At 43.1% G+C, this 16222-nt stretch overlaps 1 protein-coding gene across 1 annotated transcript in view; it reads left to right on the plus strand.

The window, feature by feature from the left end:
* The window catches only part of ctif (CBP80/20-dependent translation initiation factor), an 86419-nt gene that overhangs the window by 32325 nt on the left and 37872 nt on the right, over nt 1-16222 (plus strand). Inside the window, exon 7 of the mRNA XM_080742726.1 lies at nt 689-767. Coding sequence (XP_080598852.1) covers nt 689-767 — 79 coding nt within the window. The remainder of the gene's footprint in view (nt 1-688; nt 768-16222) is intronic.

Here is a 16222-nt window from a genome sequence, read left to right on the forward strand (position 1 = left end):
TCCTTCTAGTTGTTGCTATTTTGGCCAAAGCTCTCAATAGCTCAGTAAAAAAAGTGACATAATCCCTGCTTCCAGACAACATAATGGTAAAACATTATTCTTTTCAGAATATGGATTAAACTAATTTAATACGGGAAAGCATCTGTGTCATTTTAGGTTTTTGCTTAGACTATTCAAAAATAGCAGATATGCAAGCTCGCAGCGTGTCACTTTGTGTTGCGCTACGAGCTTGTACATCTGATATTTTTGAATATTTTAGAAAAATCTTGAAAGTGCAAGAACTACTGATGTATAAGTTGTTTGTAGAATCGGCCTCTGGTCTTAATGAATGTAACAAGGTTCAGTTCTAGAACATATCGCAGACTATTGATCAGCATTGCTACTAGTATTGGTATCCAAACTATACAGCAAGCATCTCTGGTCCTGTTATTCATTGTCCAACCATTGTTTTTAAATGTTACATTAAGGCATCAATGTTGTGTCTATGTCTCTGTATCCATTCCTTTACTCTTCCTAATGCATCACAATTGATTGCAGCCTCTAGTGTTTTGTTATTTGACATTGATTGAACTCATCTGTCTGTATTTGTCGATAATGAATGTGCCTAATAATACATTGTCTCTCTCTGTCTTTGTCTCTCTCTCTATCTCTCTCTCTCTCTCTCTCTCTCTCTCTCTCTCTCTCTCAGGATGATTAAAGGTCAATTTGATGACGATGATGGCATAGACATGAACGACATAGAGAGGTTTCTCCCCCATCTACACTCGGTGAGTCACAATCTTAAACAGTAAACATTACCCATACGCGTAAACTATACTCTCTGATCCAGGGGTCTTCAACGTTTTCAGGCCAAGGACCCCTTAGCTGAGAGAGAGATGAAGCAGGGACCCCCTCTACATATTGTATAAATGTGTGATGCAGATTTTTGATTTCATAGATTGATTCATAGACTTGTTTGACAGCACTGTCATCAGTCTATGTTGGATTCATGTTAATGTGTATTTTCCGACATTTAACCACTTAAATCGTCGATATTTTGAAAACTTGACCTTTCTATGTACTTGGTCTGCTCTTCTTTTACCTCTACACCAAACCTATTTGTCAAAAATAGCCGGTCTACAAGTTCTGCGAGGCGTTGAGAGCTTGTAGATCTGCTATTTTTGGCTAAAGTTCTCCTCGGAATAGGGATGCGAGGGTTCAAGTTGTTAATTTAAAATAATTATCTGTATACTAACTTTAAGGAACGCCTAGGGGTCCCGGACCCCCTGTTGAAGACCCCTGCTCTGATCTTTTTGTGTTCTTACAGTGAGTCAATATTTTATCATTTTACAAAACATCTCTCAGGAATTCTGACAGGAATGGCAGCACAGTTGGTCTTAGACAAACTGGCATCACAATCAACCGGTTTGTTTTCAGAGAGCGCACTCTTGTGGCACATGGAAAGCAATGCAGGCACAAAACAAGTAATAGCAATAGCTCATTTTGATGTGGCAGTTCATGTATGTGTGTGTGTGTTATCTTATAATAGTATTATTATGATATAATAAGCTGTTATATATAATAATACAATGCTCAGCAAAATGCCATTATTGAAGAAAATAGGCATGAAGTGTGTCGTACAGTCTCTGTGTAGAACAGTTCCCATTGAAAATAATGTGGGTCAGTGGTGGCTTCTTGTGATACAAGTACTGTACATGTTACACTGGTGACACCTAGTGGTAAGACAGATACACTGCAGTTGCATTGTTGAACGGCCAGACAGTTGCATTGATTAGTTGAAGCTGCTATACTGACCCCCTGTGGCGAAGGGATAGAAGTACAGCTTGGCAGTCACAGGTAAAAGTGGAGCTATTTCTCAGATGTGTGTATGATGATGATGCTTGTAGCACATAATGGAAAGAGTGATTTATTTTTGAATGGCCTGGCAACAGGAAGTAGCTTTTATGACTTACTGTACAAGAGGCTGGACTGAACACATAGTGGAGCTTGTTGTTGTAGTAGTTCCGTGTCCCTTACTTCTGTAGAACCCTGGTTCTTTAACGTGGGCTCTGGGAACCCTGAAGGGGTCCTTCAGGGTCTTCCCCAGCTAAATGATTGAAAGTTAGGAATAGGTACCAAATGGAACCTTGCTGGTCTGTAACTCTGAGAGGGTATACGGGTCCATTTGGTTCTGTTCAATTAACACTGAGGATTTGCAGGGTATATTTGGGGTCCAAGAGAGAAAAAACAAACTAATGTATCAAATTGGGAACCTTGCCCTAATGTGTGTGGGGGTTCTTGACTTTAAAAAGTTTCAGAATTAGTGGTGTAGAACAGGTGTAGAACAGGGAGTCTTCAACAAGGGGTCCGGGACCCCTAAGGGGTCCTCAGCGTTACTACAGGGGATCCTCCAAATCTTCCAATCGTTTTTATATTAACAACTTGAACCCCAGTGTCCATATTCTGAGAACTGTAGCCAAAAATAGCAGATCTACAAGCTCACAACGCCTCGCGCTGCAAGGCGTTGTGAGCTTGTAGATCGGCTATTTTCGGCAAAGAGATTTGGTGTAGAGGGGAAAAAGAGCAGACATGGTACATGGTAAAAGGTCAAGTTTATTAGGTAATGACGGCTCAAATGTCTGGTTAAATGTCTGAAAACAAATTGAAATGAATCCAAAATACACTGCTGATTGTGCTGTCAAACGATGAAACCATATTGAATCTATGAACAGGTTGTGGGGGTCCCTACTTGATCTCGCTCTCAACTAAGGGGTCCTTGGCCTGAAAACGTTGAAGACCCCTGTTGTAGAATGTGTCACAAGGAGTAGCTCTAGAGTTCAGTTTGCAGGCGGACAGTCTCTAGTGTCAGGTGTGGTTGTCACTCAGCCATTGTGTTTGTCTTGGTGTTACGCAACCAACGCAACAGTCGGGGTTGTTGGAGGTTACCTGGATGGCGTAGGTGTTCTCTGCTCTCCTCTTCCTTCCAGAAGCTTCTGGGTCCAGCTTTTACTTGAACCGCGATGTTGTCCGTCCGCCTTCCTTCCCCTCTTGGCTTCAGAGACGCGCTGCCTGCTGCTGCTGCTGCTTTTAATCCCTTTACCTCTCATCATCGCGTCTCAGCCAAAGCAGGGCCCTCAGAGCCGCTGCTCTACTCAAAGATGATGGCTTCCTCCTTTTTAATGGCCCGCGAGCCAACAGAGCTGTTTCCTCTCATTCAGATAGAAAGGTGGCTGGAAGACTGGGGAGGTCAGCCGGGTCCGTCTGGTTTGTGCTTTTGGAATAGGATGTGGGCTGGTGCTGGGGTCCAGGCGAGGTCACCCGCAACACAAAGCTGGGAATGCCAAAGAGCCTGGAGTCGCTCACTCACTCACTCACTCACTCACTCGCAGCCATGCTCTGTTTCTCTCTCTCTCCTTCACTCTCTCTGTTCTTTTCTGGTACAAATAAATCACCCTGTCTTGTCTTTTGTACACTATTAAACTGGATTCATGGTCCTTCCGTACAAAGCGTCGCTCGCTGAAAATAGCCTGATCCCAAGCTCATACTGTGGCTGTTTTCGGCTGGCGGCGCCGTCGTATACAACAAAGTATAAGGCTTTAAAGGGGGAAACCCCGCATTTTCAATATTGAACTATGTCATTAATATACCTTAGACTTTAGAGGAGTTCTGTTGAAATACAAACAAAAGTCCCCCCCCTTCTGTGTTGCTTAGAACTGGAGGATTGAGGATTTGTATTGCAATGTACACCGTGATGACATCACACCGGTGTGCATGCACTGGCATCGTCATCATCTTCATCATCATCTCTCTTTTTGAGAGTGGGAAGGTCTCCAGTTCGCCTCCCAGTCCACCCAGTCCCTGAGCAAGGCACTTGACCACCAATTAACTCTCAAATACCTGGAACGCGCCCGAGTCGCGTTAGATTTTAACCACTTTAACCATTATAGTATGCTTTAACTTTAGAAAAATAGCAGATATACAAGCTCACAGCGCGGCACCGAGTGCCGCGCTGCGAGCTTGTAGATCTGCTATTTTTGAAAAATCTTGCAAATGTGTGCAAGTCTTTGAATATCTTTGACCCGATCTTTGACCCGACTTCTAAATCCTTCCTCTAAATCAGTGGTTCTCAAACTTTTTCATGTCAAGGACCCCCAAAATTACAGGTATTTGACCATGGACCCCATCTCAAAATATGTTGTTCCAGGGACCCCCCAGAAGCAAATATTTGAGTTACAAATGTTTGCTTTTAAATAGATATATTCAAAGACTTGCAAAGAAAAATCATGATTTTTCAAAAATAGCAGATCTACAAGCTCGCAGCGCGGCACTCGGTGCCGCGCTGTGAGCTTGTATATCTGCTATTTTTCAATAGTTAAAGCAGTCAATAATCCTAGGCCTAAATGGGTTAATTTGAAGTCAATTATTCTTTCTGCCCAGCTCCTAGCCCCTCCTCCTGTGTGTCAGATGCCTATTCTGAGAATAGGCATCTGAGAATAGTATCGTATAGAATAGAATGGTATTCTCAGACTTTTTTTTTTGTTGAATGGCCACGCTTTGCTACGGAAAATATTCTGCAGGTCACACTATGTATATTACAGCGTATCATTGTAGAACACACCACTGACTAAACTAGAAGGAATGTGAGCACAACTTCAGTCACACAAATGAACAATACGAAAAACCCTCCGGGTTCTCGGTTCCAAAGAATCTATCATGAAGAGAATGATATCCAGCACTGTGTAGCATACTGAATACCGAGAGGAACAGATTTTCTTACCTCCAGGAGCTATTTTAGTTGTTGTTTACAATGTACTTGCAGCAAGAAGGCATTGTCAGAATCTAAAGGCATTGCATAATTCTATGAGTCGGTAAGTACTAGACTAGAGCATGTGGCTGCTATTCATCAAAGCGGTCCACAAAAATATGTGATTCAACAATCGATGAACAAGTTTCAGTGACTCAAAGACTCTAGGTCAGTGGTCCTCAAACCTTTGCATGTCAAGGACCCCCTAACTGATATGTGTTTGGCCGTGGTCCCCCATCTGAAATGAGGTTGTGCCAGGGACCCCCATAAGAGAAGATTTGTTAAAAAGCCTTTTTGAATAGCGATTAGCCAAAGTATTGAATTTGATTTAACTACTCATTTAGTTAGTGACCCTCTGGACTCCTCTGTAATGTAGACATTAAATGTAGTTCGAGCCGGTTCCACAGGTAAATGATGTGAACATAGCAGATCTACAGTTTTTATAGTATAGTTTGTTGATTACCTAGATGCGGTAATGGTCTTTAAAAAGCAGGTTGAGAACTACTGCTCTATACAGAAGACGGAATAGATTAATAATAAAAGCCAAAGGTACGGTTGTGTTTGTGTGCGTGCACCTCCGTGCATAATGCTCTATTCCGCTGCCTGGGAAAGCTAGCTGCTTTGTGGGGGGAACTGGGTTTCCTTTTCCTCCCAGTGTGAGAGGTTGGACTTCTTTGGGAGGTTGTAGGAAGACGGCAGAAAGGTTGACCTGTGCAGACGGCTTCTTTAATGGCCTTTATGGAATACTCGTACGCACCGTTTCCACTGGACCTCCACCCACTGTCCTATTGTAAAGGAAGGCAGGCCAGAAACCTAATCATTGATTTGTGAATCCATACATACTGTATGCGTGCATGGATCCGTACTTGGACCCGTCTTGCCTTCCTTTTGTCACTGAAAGGTCACTAATAATGAATAATGACAATAATCACACATGTTGTACACTTCATATAATAACAATCCTACACGTAGTACACTAATAGCAGTAATAATTATAATAACAATAACAATCAGACATGTATAATACACCACCGGTATATAATATTCCTATACACCAATGATAATAGTGATAACTCATTTCTACAGTTCCCTTCCTCAGTCTGTCAGTCGGTGTTTTGACCCACTAACTCACTGCCTGCCAAGCTCATCAGCCTAATATCATAACAGTATGAACGTTCGTATTATGGCAACCGCTCTGTGTGTTGGAGAGACAGAGAGAGAGAGACTAAGAGACAGAGAGGTAGAGAGAGAGCGAGAGGCCGAGACCGTCTGTATGTCTGACATCCTGAGAAACAGCCAGTAACTTTATTTATGCAACTTGGCTGCTATGTGCGGAAGTCATTTTGGAGCCAGTTCAGTTCAGTAGGTTCCTGCTTGCATTTGATCACGTTCTCCGTTTCCCCCAGGGATCAAGCAGGCTCTCTCTCTCTCTCTCTCTCTCTCTCTCTCTCTCTCTTATTTTTTTTACTTTATTTTTCTTCTGCAACAGAGCCAGCGTGCCTGCTGCTGTGCTCCCATATAATTATGATAATGGCTGCAAAAATGCATATTCAACTAGAAAGAACTCTGCGGAGCGTATGTCTTTGCCGCGCTGCATGGGTTTCCTGGAGGAGATTTAAGTTCAGAATTACAGTATGTTACAGTATGATTGTTACATGAAAAGAAGTTGATTTAAAAGCACTTTCTGCGGCATTTGTAATGTGACAAGCATCTGATTGGCTTAGGACGTGGGCTCCAATTGTAATTGGAGTCTATGTGGCTGCAGTATGTGTCTGTCTCATTAAAGTGTCGATGTCCATGCAGGGCTGTCACAATATAATAGTCTAATTGCAATTAATTGACATAATCGCGATTATTTTTCATAATCGTTTCCATGTTGAAAAATATCATCGAAATAGCAGATCTACAAGCTCACGACGCGTTGTGAGCTTGTAGATCGTCTATTTCCACTATCAATGTTCTTTTAAATTGTCAAATATGTCTGTTAGTTCTTTGCATATTTAAGTTATGTGTCATGATTGCCATGTGCAACTTCAAAGCCTAAAAGCCAAACAGAAATGTAATTGTCAACGACAAATACACAATTAAATCGTTAATCGCAATTATTTGAGTGACAATTAATCGCCATGTAAAATGTCATAATCGTGACAGCCCTATGTCCATGGCGTGATGGAACACAGTCTACATGGCTGATGAACTGATAGTGTGAAAGTTGGATCGCAGTTGAGAATCTACCAGTATGCATGTTCCTGTGAAGCTCTTCTGCGTGGGAGAAAGTAGACCGTCACCACAATAGGACTTTCACACAAGCCGGCAGCCTGTATACTGTGGCTTCACCACTGAACACTGCAACGTGATTAGTGTAGATTCGTTCACAAACTGCAGCATGCATCGTAGCTAACTATCGACAATTTAAGATTTGAAATGGAGGCCACAGCTCTTACTAGACTGCTTTTACATTTCCAGTAACAGCATTTAAAATGATTCGACAATAGGGCGGGAGTGGCTGAGGAGCTATCGGAAGGAGGTTCCCAGACAGTTCGATCCCTGACTGCCCCGCCGGGTTAGCGCCGAAGCGTCCTCGAGCAAGACGTCTGAACCACATGAACTGCTCCGGGGGTGAGCAGGTCGGTCGGCGCCTCGCTTGGTTTCCTCCACCGTCGACGGTGTGAAATGTGTACGTGTGAATGCAATTGTAAAGCACTTTGGAGAAAGGCGCTGCAACATACCGCAAATGCACCATTTACGGTCGAGGGGAGGGAAGTGGGGTGGGTTGAACAATGAACACGAGAGCGACGAGGGGGAAAGAGCGAGAGAAGGAACGTCCCATCTTGTGATCGGTGGTCGAAATCAAACCAAAAGAGGAAGAGCGCTGGAGTCTGGAGCCCAGGCGGTTCAGACTGTTTGGCCCCTTTCGTCTGGGAGCCTACGTGCTCCACAGCATGGGACTCCACTAGCCCATTTAGGTCTAGAATTATTGAATGCTTTAACTATAGAAAAACAGCAGATATACAAGCTCACAGCGCGGCACCGAGTGCCGCGCTGCGAGCTTGTAGATCTGCTATTTTTGAAGAGTCATGAAAATGTGTGAGAACATATGTCTTTTTTTAAGCGAACGTTTGTAACTCAAATTTTGCTTCTGGGGGGGGGGGGGGGGGTCCCTGGAACTAAATATTTTGAGATGGGGGTCCGTGGCCAAATACATATAATTTTGGGGGTCCTTGACATGAAAAAGTTGACATAGTAGTCTCTCAAGAACACTAACTGAGCTCCAGTTATGTGAAAAGGACCTTTTCTTTGACGATGGCTAAGCCAGATTGCTGACATAGAAACATGGGTTTTTCAAAAAAAAACCTTTAGAAGGATTCAAAAGACACTTATAGAATCGGGTCAAAAATTCTAATTTTCACAATTTTTCAAAAATAGCAGTGCCACGCTGTGAGCTTGAATATCTGCTATTTTTCAATAGTTAAAGCATAAAACAATGATACACAATACTGCGTACCCGTTCTGAATGGGCTAGAGGAGGGGTCTGGGCGGCGCTTAGGGCTTTGGGGTTTCCCACATTGAGAACTGCCCCTATAGGATTTATTAGACTGTATGTATGCATTGTGGTCTCTCTGTGTGTCACACACTCCTCCTGATCTGCTTCCTGCCTCCTCCTCCTCTGTCTGTCTGTCTGTCTGTCTGTCTGTCCCACTAATCATCATCTCCTCGCTGGCGTGCAGTGGTGTCTTGTCTCGCCTCTTCTTCACCTCTCTAATTGGGTTTTTTTCTTTTCCGCCACGTTTTCTCACGTTCTCTTTCTCACGGCCTTCGCGCTGCAGGGAGCTAGCAGTCTGTAAGTGGGTCCGTTTGTCTGTTTGTACAGAGCTAATCTCACTGGATCACGGTCAGCGGCACATTAACACATTGACCGCCATTTTAACATACCTCCGTACTCCCACCTGCCATTCGTCTCCATAGACTTCCATGTAATTGGGTGTGCACGGATCATGCACACCCATGCCTAGATAATGCACCACGTGTGTCCACATTGCTCACAGCTTTCAAACAAAAAAATCCGAATGGAAATCCGTTCAGGCATTCATGAGATAACAGCCACTATGTTTAACAAAGATGGCTGCCAAAATGGCTGCCATGCTTGAAAGATGGGGTTGCTATGGGGGTTAAACATGCAATTTCGCGATTGCTATCATGCCTACTCCATTTTTTGGGGTCAAAATTTTTTTTTTTTTTTTTTTAAATTCTCGGGACTATCGGGCCTGGCGGGGAAAGACATTGGAATAATCTCGGGACTATCGGGCCTGGCAGGGAATGAGTTAAGCTAGTCTGTGTGTGCGCGCGCGTTTTAAAAATGTATATATTTTTATTAATATCAAATTTTTGGCTCTGATTGGGTTGAAGCCTTGCCCAAATTTGGAGTCATATTATGTCGGAATTCAGGGGTCTTCAACGTTTTCAGGCCAAGGACCCCCACAACCTTTTCATAGATTCCATATAGTTTCATTGTTTGACAGCACAATCATCAGTGTATTTTGGAATCATGTCAATTTGTGTTTTCAGATATTTAACCACTTGGACCGTCAATACCTTTCACTCTGTACTTAGTCTGCTCTTTTTCCCCTCTACACAAAAAAAAAAAAAAAAAAAGTGGGTAATGTAAAAAAAGTAGAAAAAATGGTTTCTATCACACAAAGATTTGTGTAGTAACGCTGAGGACCCCCTAGGGGTCCCGGACCTTTTGAAGACCCTTGGACTAAAGTACTTACGTCATACTGTAGAGTCACTGTAGATGACTGACGTCACAGACCGGTCACGTGAGCGCGGAGAGGTCCACGCGCCCGTTCCCACGTGGATCTGCAGATCCATCACGATTAAGATTTATTTCCCGTGGTATTATTATGTTGTACTTAACCCATTAAGACCTGGAATTATTGTATACTTTAGCTATTGAAAAATAGCAGATATACTGTACAAGCTTGTAGATATGCTATTTTTGAAAAGTCGTGAAAATGTGTGCAAATCTTTGAATATATGTATTTTTAAAGCGAACATTTGTAACTTAAATTTAGCTTCTGGGGGGTCCCTGGAACGAAACATTTCGAGATGGCGTTCCGTGGCCAAATACATATAAGTTTGGGGGTCCTTGACATGAAAAAGTTTGAGCACCCCTGACATAGAAACATAGCTATTTCAGAAACCTGTTAGGATATCGAATCGGGTCAAAGTCTTACACAAATGTTCACGATTTTTCAAAAATAGCAGATCTACAAGCTCGCAGCGCGGCACTCGGTGCCGCGCTGTGAGCTTGTATATCTGCTATTTTTCAACACTTAAAGCATAAAATAATTAACCTGACTGCGCCAGATAGTTGCAGCAGTGCGTAACGCTCTGCCTTACATCTGGGCTCTCTCGGGCAGACTCGATGTAAGGGGCGGGGCATTTTTTGAATTTCTTTAGCAGGTGATTGGATGTGGCCGTCTCTCTATCACAGTGTGGGAGTGCCAACTCCAACCACTCATATTGGCCTGTCTGCATCCACGTGGTCTGCAATCAGACTCTATTGGCTCAGAGCCGCTCAGAGCCCGCCCGTAGCTGCCGCTGATTGGTCCGGCCCGGGGCTTTACGAGCGTTATCAACTCCCACCGAGAGAGCTCAGATGGTAAAGTAGAGCGGTAGCCTACGCACTACTGCCACCATCTGACGAAAGTCAGGTTATAAAATAATGGTTAAAGCAATAACGCGTAATAATGCACCCGCGGTCTAAACGGCTTAACTACCTCATGTCCGCTTCCAGGCGGCATAATATTTCATCCGTCTCTTTCTCTCCCCCCCCACCGCCCACCGTGGTCCATCCATCTCCCCTCCCTGTCGCAGGCGGTGGGCAGCAGGACAATGTCCAGCCTCGGCGGGTCAAGGTGACCAGTAGCCACTTCCGCTAAAGGCCCCTTCCTGCTATTGTCTCTGAGCTCCTACGACTCCTCAGGAGTCTGCTCCCCGCCGCGGCAAGTGGTGGAAGAAGTACTCCACGTGTTTTTACTTGAGTGAAAGTATCGGTACCCTATCGGTAGTGTCGAAAATACTCTGTAAGTGAAAGTAAAAAGTTCAACGTTTACTTAACACAGTGCAGTATCGGCGTCAAGTAAAAAAAAGTACTCAATATGCATAATGTCCGATTTCACACGTTTTCAAACCGCTTTCCGTGGCGACACATTGTGAGCTTGTAGATCGGCTATTTTCAAATATACTGTAGGGCTGTTAAATGCATGTTTCGCATATATTGTAGTGCAAAATGAGTTTCCGGATATTACCAGAAACACATAAAGAGATACCACTGAATGACCATAACAGGTCTGTAACTCTGAGAGTGTACAAATGGAACCAAATGGACCCTTACAGGTCCATTTGGTTCCATTTGTATCAATACATCAAATGCATAAAAATAGTAATCTAGAAAAGAAAAAACGTAAGACCAAGCACCTATCAAACATATAATTTTCCGAATGTCTGTCTGAGTGAGTGTCTGTCTGTCTGTCTGTCTGAGTGTCTGTCTGTCTGAGTGTCTGTCACAGCGTTTCTCCTCAGTGGCTGGAGCAATTGATCTGAAATCGCATCACCATAAGCATATGAACACACCTGACATAACTGTGAAGCCCGTTTGTCACTTTCACAAATCATATGCTGTTTATTAGCATTTTTATGGTGTGAGGCTTATCTATTCTGCATCTAGCATGAGGCAACATGTTTAACCAGCTGTGTGTGTGTGTGTGTGTGTGTGTGTGTGTGTGTGTGTGTGTGTGTGTGTGTGTGTGTGTGTGTGTGTGTGTGTGTGTGTGTGTGTGTGTGTGTGTGTGTGTGTGTGTGTGTGTGTGTGTGTGTGTGTGTGTGTGTGTGTGTGTGTGCGCACACGCGCAGGCGGGGGGGGTGGTGTGGGGGGGTGTCTGGCCCTGTTACAGATGTTGTCCAAAAATCATGCAGATCGGTACACAGTATCTCTGTAGCCATTAAACGAAACGGGCATTTCTTACATTGATGCCCATAACCCACACACTGCACATCATTTCGGAGCTCATATCTTTGAACGGGTAAGGGCTAGTTCAGTAAAAATCTATTGAAATAGTAACCTAAGAAAACCTATTAAGTAAAAACTATATAAATCAAAACATAAAAATGCTATCTACATTACATGCATGGTCATTGAGGGTAGGCAAGTGCTACCGTAAGTGCTATGGGCTAAGGTGGAGTCTGAAGAGGTGATTCTTCAGATTCTTCAGTGAGTCTGCAGTTCTAATTGCAATGGGGAGTTTATTCCACAGTTTGGGGGCAAGGAGAGTGATGAGACTAGGACGAGTGGAGTGGCTTAGGACATGGGCAATATGGCACAATGATGCAGCAGTGTTGGAGTAGAGCTAGGCACAACACTTTGACCAAAAAGTGACCTTGGCAATTGTGCTATGAGGCTACCGTTATAGAGGAATGTCAGATTCCCTGTGTTCGCTGATCTGAGTGAACGGGAGGGGTTGTACGGATTGATCGGTTTTTGAAGGTATGGAGGAACATAATGGTGTGTAAAATAGGGGTGGGCAATGTGGAAAAATACAATCTTTTCACAATTATTTTTCATGTTGGTTTTTATGGTAATTTTTCAAGTTACTTAACAGTACAACCACCTATAAGGTAACAACAACTAAAGGAAAAGGGAGTAACAGACCATAAACCAGTGGTCCTCAAAGTGGGGTCCAGGGACACTCTGAGTTCCTTATGGGAGGTCTAAATTGACCCTTACAAGTATGTAACTGACAGTATACAAATGGACCCTTACGGTTCCATTTGGTTTCATTTGTATACTGTCAGAGTTAAGGGGAGACCTTGACATTTCAAGGTTTGAGAACTACTGATTAAGGGTGCCCTCACACCAAAATACCTAGAGTGGAATCCGCCAATGCATTTCAATGAGAATGGAGCATTTTTTGGCAAAAAACGCTCCATTCTCATTGAAAAGCTCTCAGAGTTACAGACCTGTTATGTCTAAATTGACCCTTACAAGTATGTAACTGACAGTATACAAATGGACCCTTACGGTTCCATTTGGTTTCATTTGTATACTGTCAGAGTTAAGGGGAGACCTTGACATTTCAAGGTTTGAGAACTACTGATTAAGGGTGCCCTCACACCAAAATACCTAGAGTGGAATCCGCCAATGCATTTCAATGAGAATGGAGCATTTTTTGGCAAAAAACGCTCCATTCTCATTGAAATGCATTGGCGGATTCCACTCTAGGTATTTTGGTGTGAGGGCACCCTAAGACCAAAATGCAGGTTTACAGCTCTGTGTAGTGTGTGTGCGTGCGTGCGCGCGTGCGTGTGTGTGTGTGTGTGTTTGTGCGCTAGCTGTACTGTATGTGTTCCAGCAAAGCTTGTGAATGACAGCACAGGAAAGGAGATTCACCACAAAAAAAATGCTCCATTCTCATTGAAATGCATTGGCGGATTCCACTCTAGGTATTTTGGTGTGAGGGCACCCTAAGACCAAAATGCAGGTTTAAATTATATTCTGCAATGAATCTCTGTATTAACAATTCAACAGGAGGCTCCCTCATTGTATCACGATATATAAGATATCTCTGGAAAGTCTTATCATGGAGACATTGTATCGTCTCAACGATAATACCAAAATAGCCCACCCCTAGAGTAAAACAGAAAATCCATTGCCACGGACAAGGCCAGGTCTTTGCCATGGGACACGTGTGTCTGTGTATGGACATATTGATGACCCCTGGTCTTAACCCACTGTTGGGTGTAGTAGGGTGGATCCTCCTGGGAGTTTGAAGGTGCACCAGCGGTGCTAAGAATAGGACCAACTATCAGAAGTAGAGTTCCAGTCCATCCTCCAAACTGTTGCACTGCGCTTCGCACTGCGTCACAGACTGCTGGGAGAAAACTATAATTGTACTGCTGTTACTAGGCAACAGCTTTTCTTTACTTCTTTAGTTTAAGTTGTTTTAGTTGGTGTGAGAGAGAGACGGAGTATGCATTATACTTGTCTGATGACCAAACACAGAATAGTTTGGCATACAGGCGGCAGTGGCTCAGGGGTAGAGTGTCCGCTTGGCAACCGGAGTGTTCCCAGTTCGATCCCGGGCTCCCCACAGTTAAGTGTCAAAGTATCCTTGAGCAAGACACTGAACCCCTAATTGCTCCCGATGTGCAGGTTGGTGCCTTGCATGTTTTTCTGTGTGTGAATGGTTGAATGTAATGCACAATCTCTGTAACGCGCCTTGGATAAAGGCTCTATATAAATGCACCCTTTACCATTTATAGCATGTGCAATATATCTGGAATGTCATAAGTACAAGAACTGTCGCTTTATTGTATTGTACACTATTGTGTACTTGACTGTACCGTACAGTGGAATTACATACAGTACAGTTACATGCATAACAGTGTCAGACTGAGCCGATGAGCAGAGATGAGCAGACTGTCAGTGTAGTATTATAAACTATAGAGTAGGGATGGGACGATAAGCGATATTATCGTGATAAAAAATACTCACAATAATCGTATTGTGGAGATTTGATTTATCGTTAAATCGTATCGTTAAAACATACTTTTAATATACGTACTTGATAGTCTTTTTTTCACTCTCTGGCAAATCTCTTTGCCAAAAAATAGCCGACATACAAGCTTGTAGATCTGCTATTTTTTGGCAAATGTTCCGCCCCAGGATATTGGATTATCGTGATATCTTAAATTTGTCACAATAATCGTTATACTGTATGACATTTTCATATCGTCCCATCCCTGTTATAAACTATGGAGTAGGTATGGTGTGGTGAATCTCCTTTCCTGTGCTGTCATTCACAAGCTTTGCTGGAACACATATAGTACAGCTAGCACACACACACACACACACGCACGCACGCACGCACGCACGCACGCACGCACGCACGCACGCACGCACGCACGCACGCACGCACGCACGCACGCACACACACACACACACACACACACACACACACACACACACACACACACACACACACACACACACACACACACACACACACACACACACACACACACACACACACACACACACACACACACACACACGCACACACACTACACATAGAGCTGTAATCATCTGCAACCTGCTGCTCCAGAGACGGCCCTGTGATCAGGTTTCCTTTGCGTTGCTGTCTGCGTGGAAACCTTGTATGTCCAAAACCATTGCTTTTATTTTTATTTTATTTTAATCAACGTAGTTATTATTTAGTCACAAGCTCTTGTTGGGGTTCTTGTTGCTACGTACAGTACATAGCAACATATATTATTTGTAATTTTTGAATTTATAATTTATTTGAAGTTTTCTTTTTCCAAAATAAAAGTATAATTTCTTTTGCACTGATAAGACCATATAAGCTTTGGCTCAATGAGATGACAGAAACTCACTTGGAAAGAATGACATTCATACTCAAAGATAAACTGCAAGATTTCGAAATGACTTGGAAGCCTTTAATCTCCTTTTTGAATGGCTGAAGTAAAGCTAAATCCTGTGGATGACCGGCATCGTGTGTAACTGGGGGCAGCACTTAAGGGGTTTTGTTGATTCTACTTTATTTGGTTTTGAATGTACACTTTTGGTTATGCAAAGCAGCCTTGGTTGTAAACAATTATGAGAAATGTACATTTAGAATATTTGTTCTCTTTCACTGTATTGTATTTTCCTTTTTTGGTGTGTGTTAGGGCATTCACCAAATATTTGAATATTCGAATATCAAAGTCACTATTCGACGTTGTTCACCGAAGTCGAATATTCGCCTTTTTCTTTTTTTTCTTTTTTCTTTTTTTGTCAATGCTCCTGGTGGATGAATTTGTTAATGCTCTATACCAGGGGTTCTCAAACCTTTTTAGGCTGTGACACCCAAAATAAACATATTTGAACTGGGGACCCCCACCCTGACAAGCACTTGGAATTGCATATTACATTTAATGTGACTCGGATCTGCAGATAAATATTGTGAAAATAGCTGATCTACATGCTCACAACGCCTCGCGTTGCGAGGCGTTGTGAGCATGTAGATCGGCTATTTTCACAATGTTCACCTCTTGCTTACTTAATATTTGACAGTTTGGCAAGTCCTGTCGAATATTCGACTATTATAAGGAAGCGCTGTATATTGTCTGATTGAAAATGTATATCTTTATGTGGTGCTTGAAAAAGTTGAAATACGGAGATACAAGGTTTCTACCTGACAGCAACGACTCTCTCTCTCTCTCTCTACGCCTCTTTGATGGTAGCACGGCTCTTGTCTCCCGCTATAGGTAGACCTCTCTGTATATACGAGGGCTTTGATACTCCGCTGTGGCGCTGGCCTTTTGATCTCTCCGTCAGAGAGAGACCTGCGTGCCAGGAGGACCACACATCACTAGGCA

This window comes from Nannobrachium achirus, assembly GCF_963921795.1.
Source record: "Nannobrachium achirus genome assembly, chromosome: 15".
NCBI classification, from domain to species: Eukaryota; Metazoa; Chordata; class Actinopteri; order Myctophiformes; family Myctophidae; genus Nannobrachium; species Nannobrachium achirus.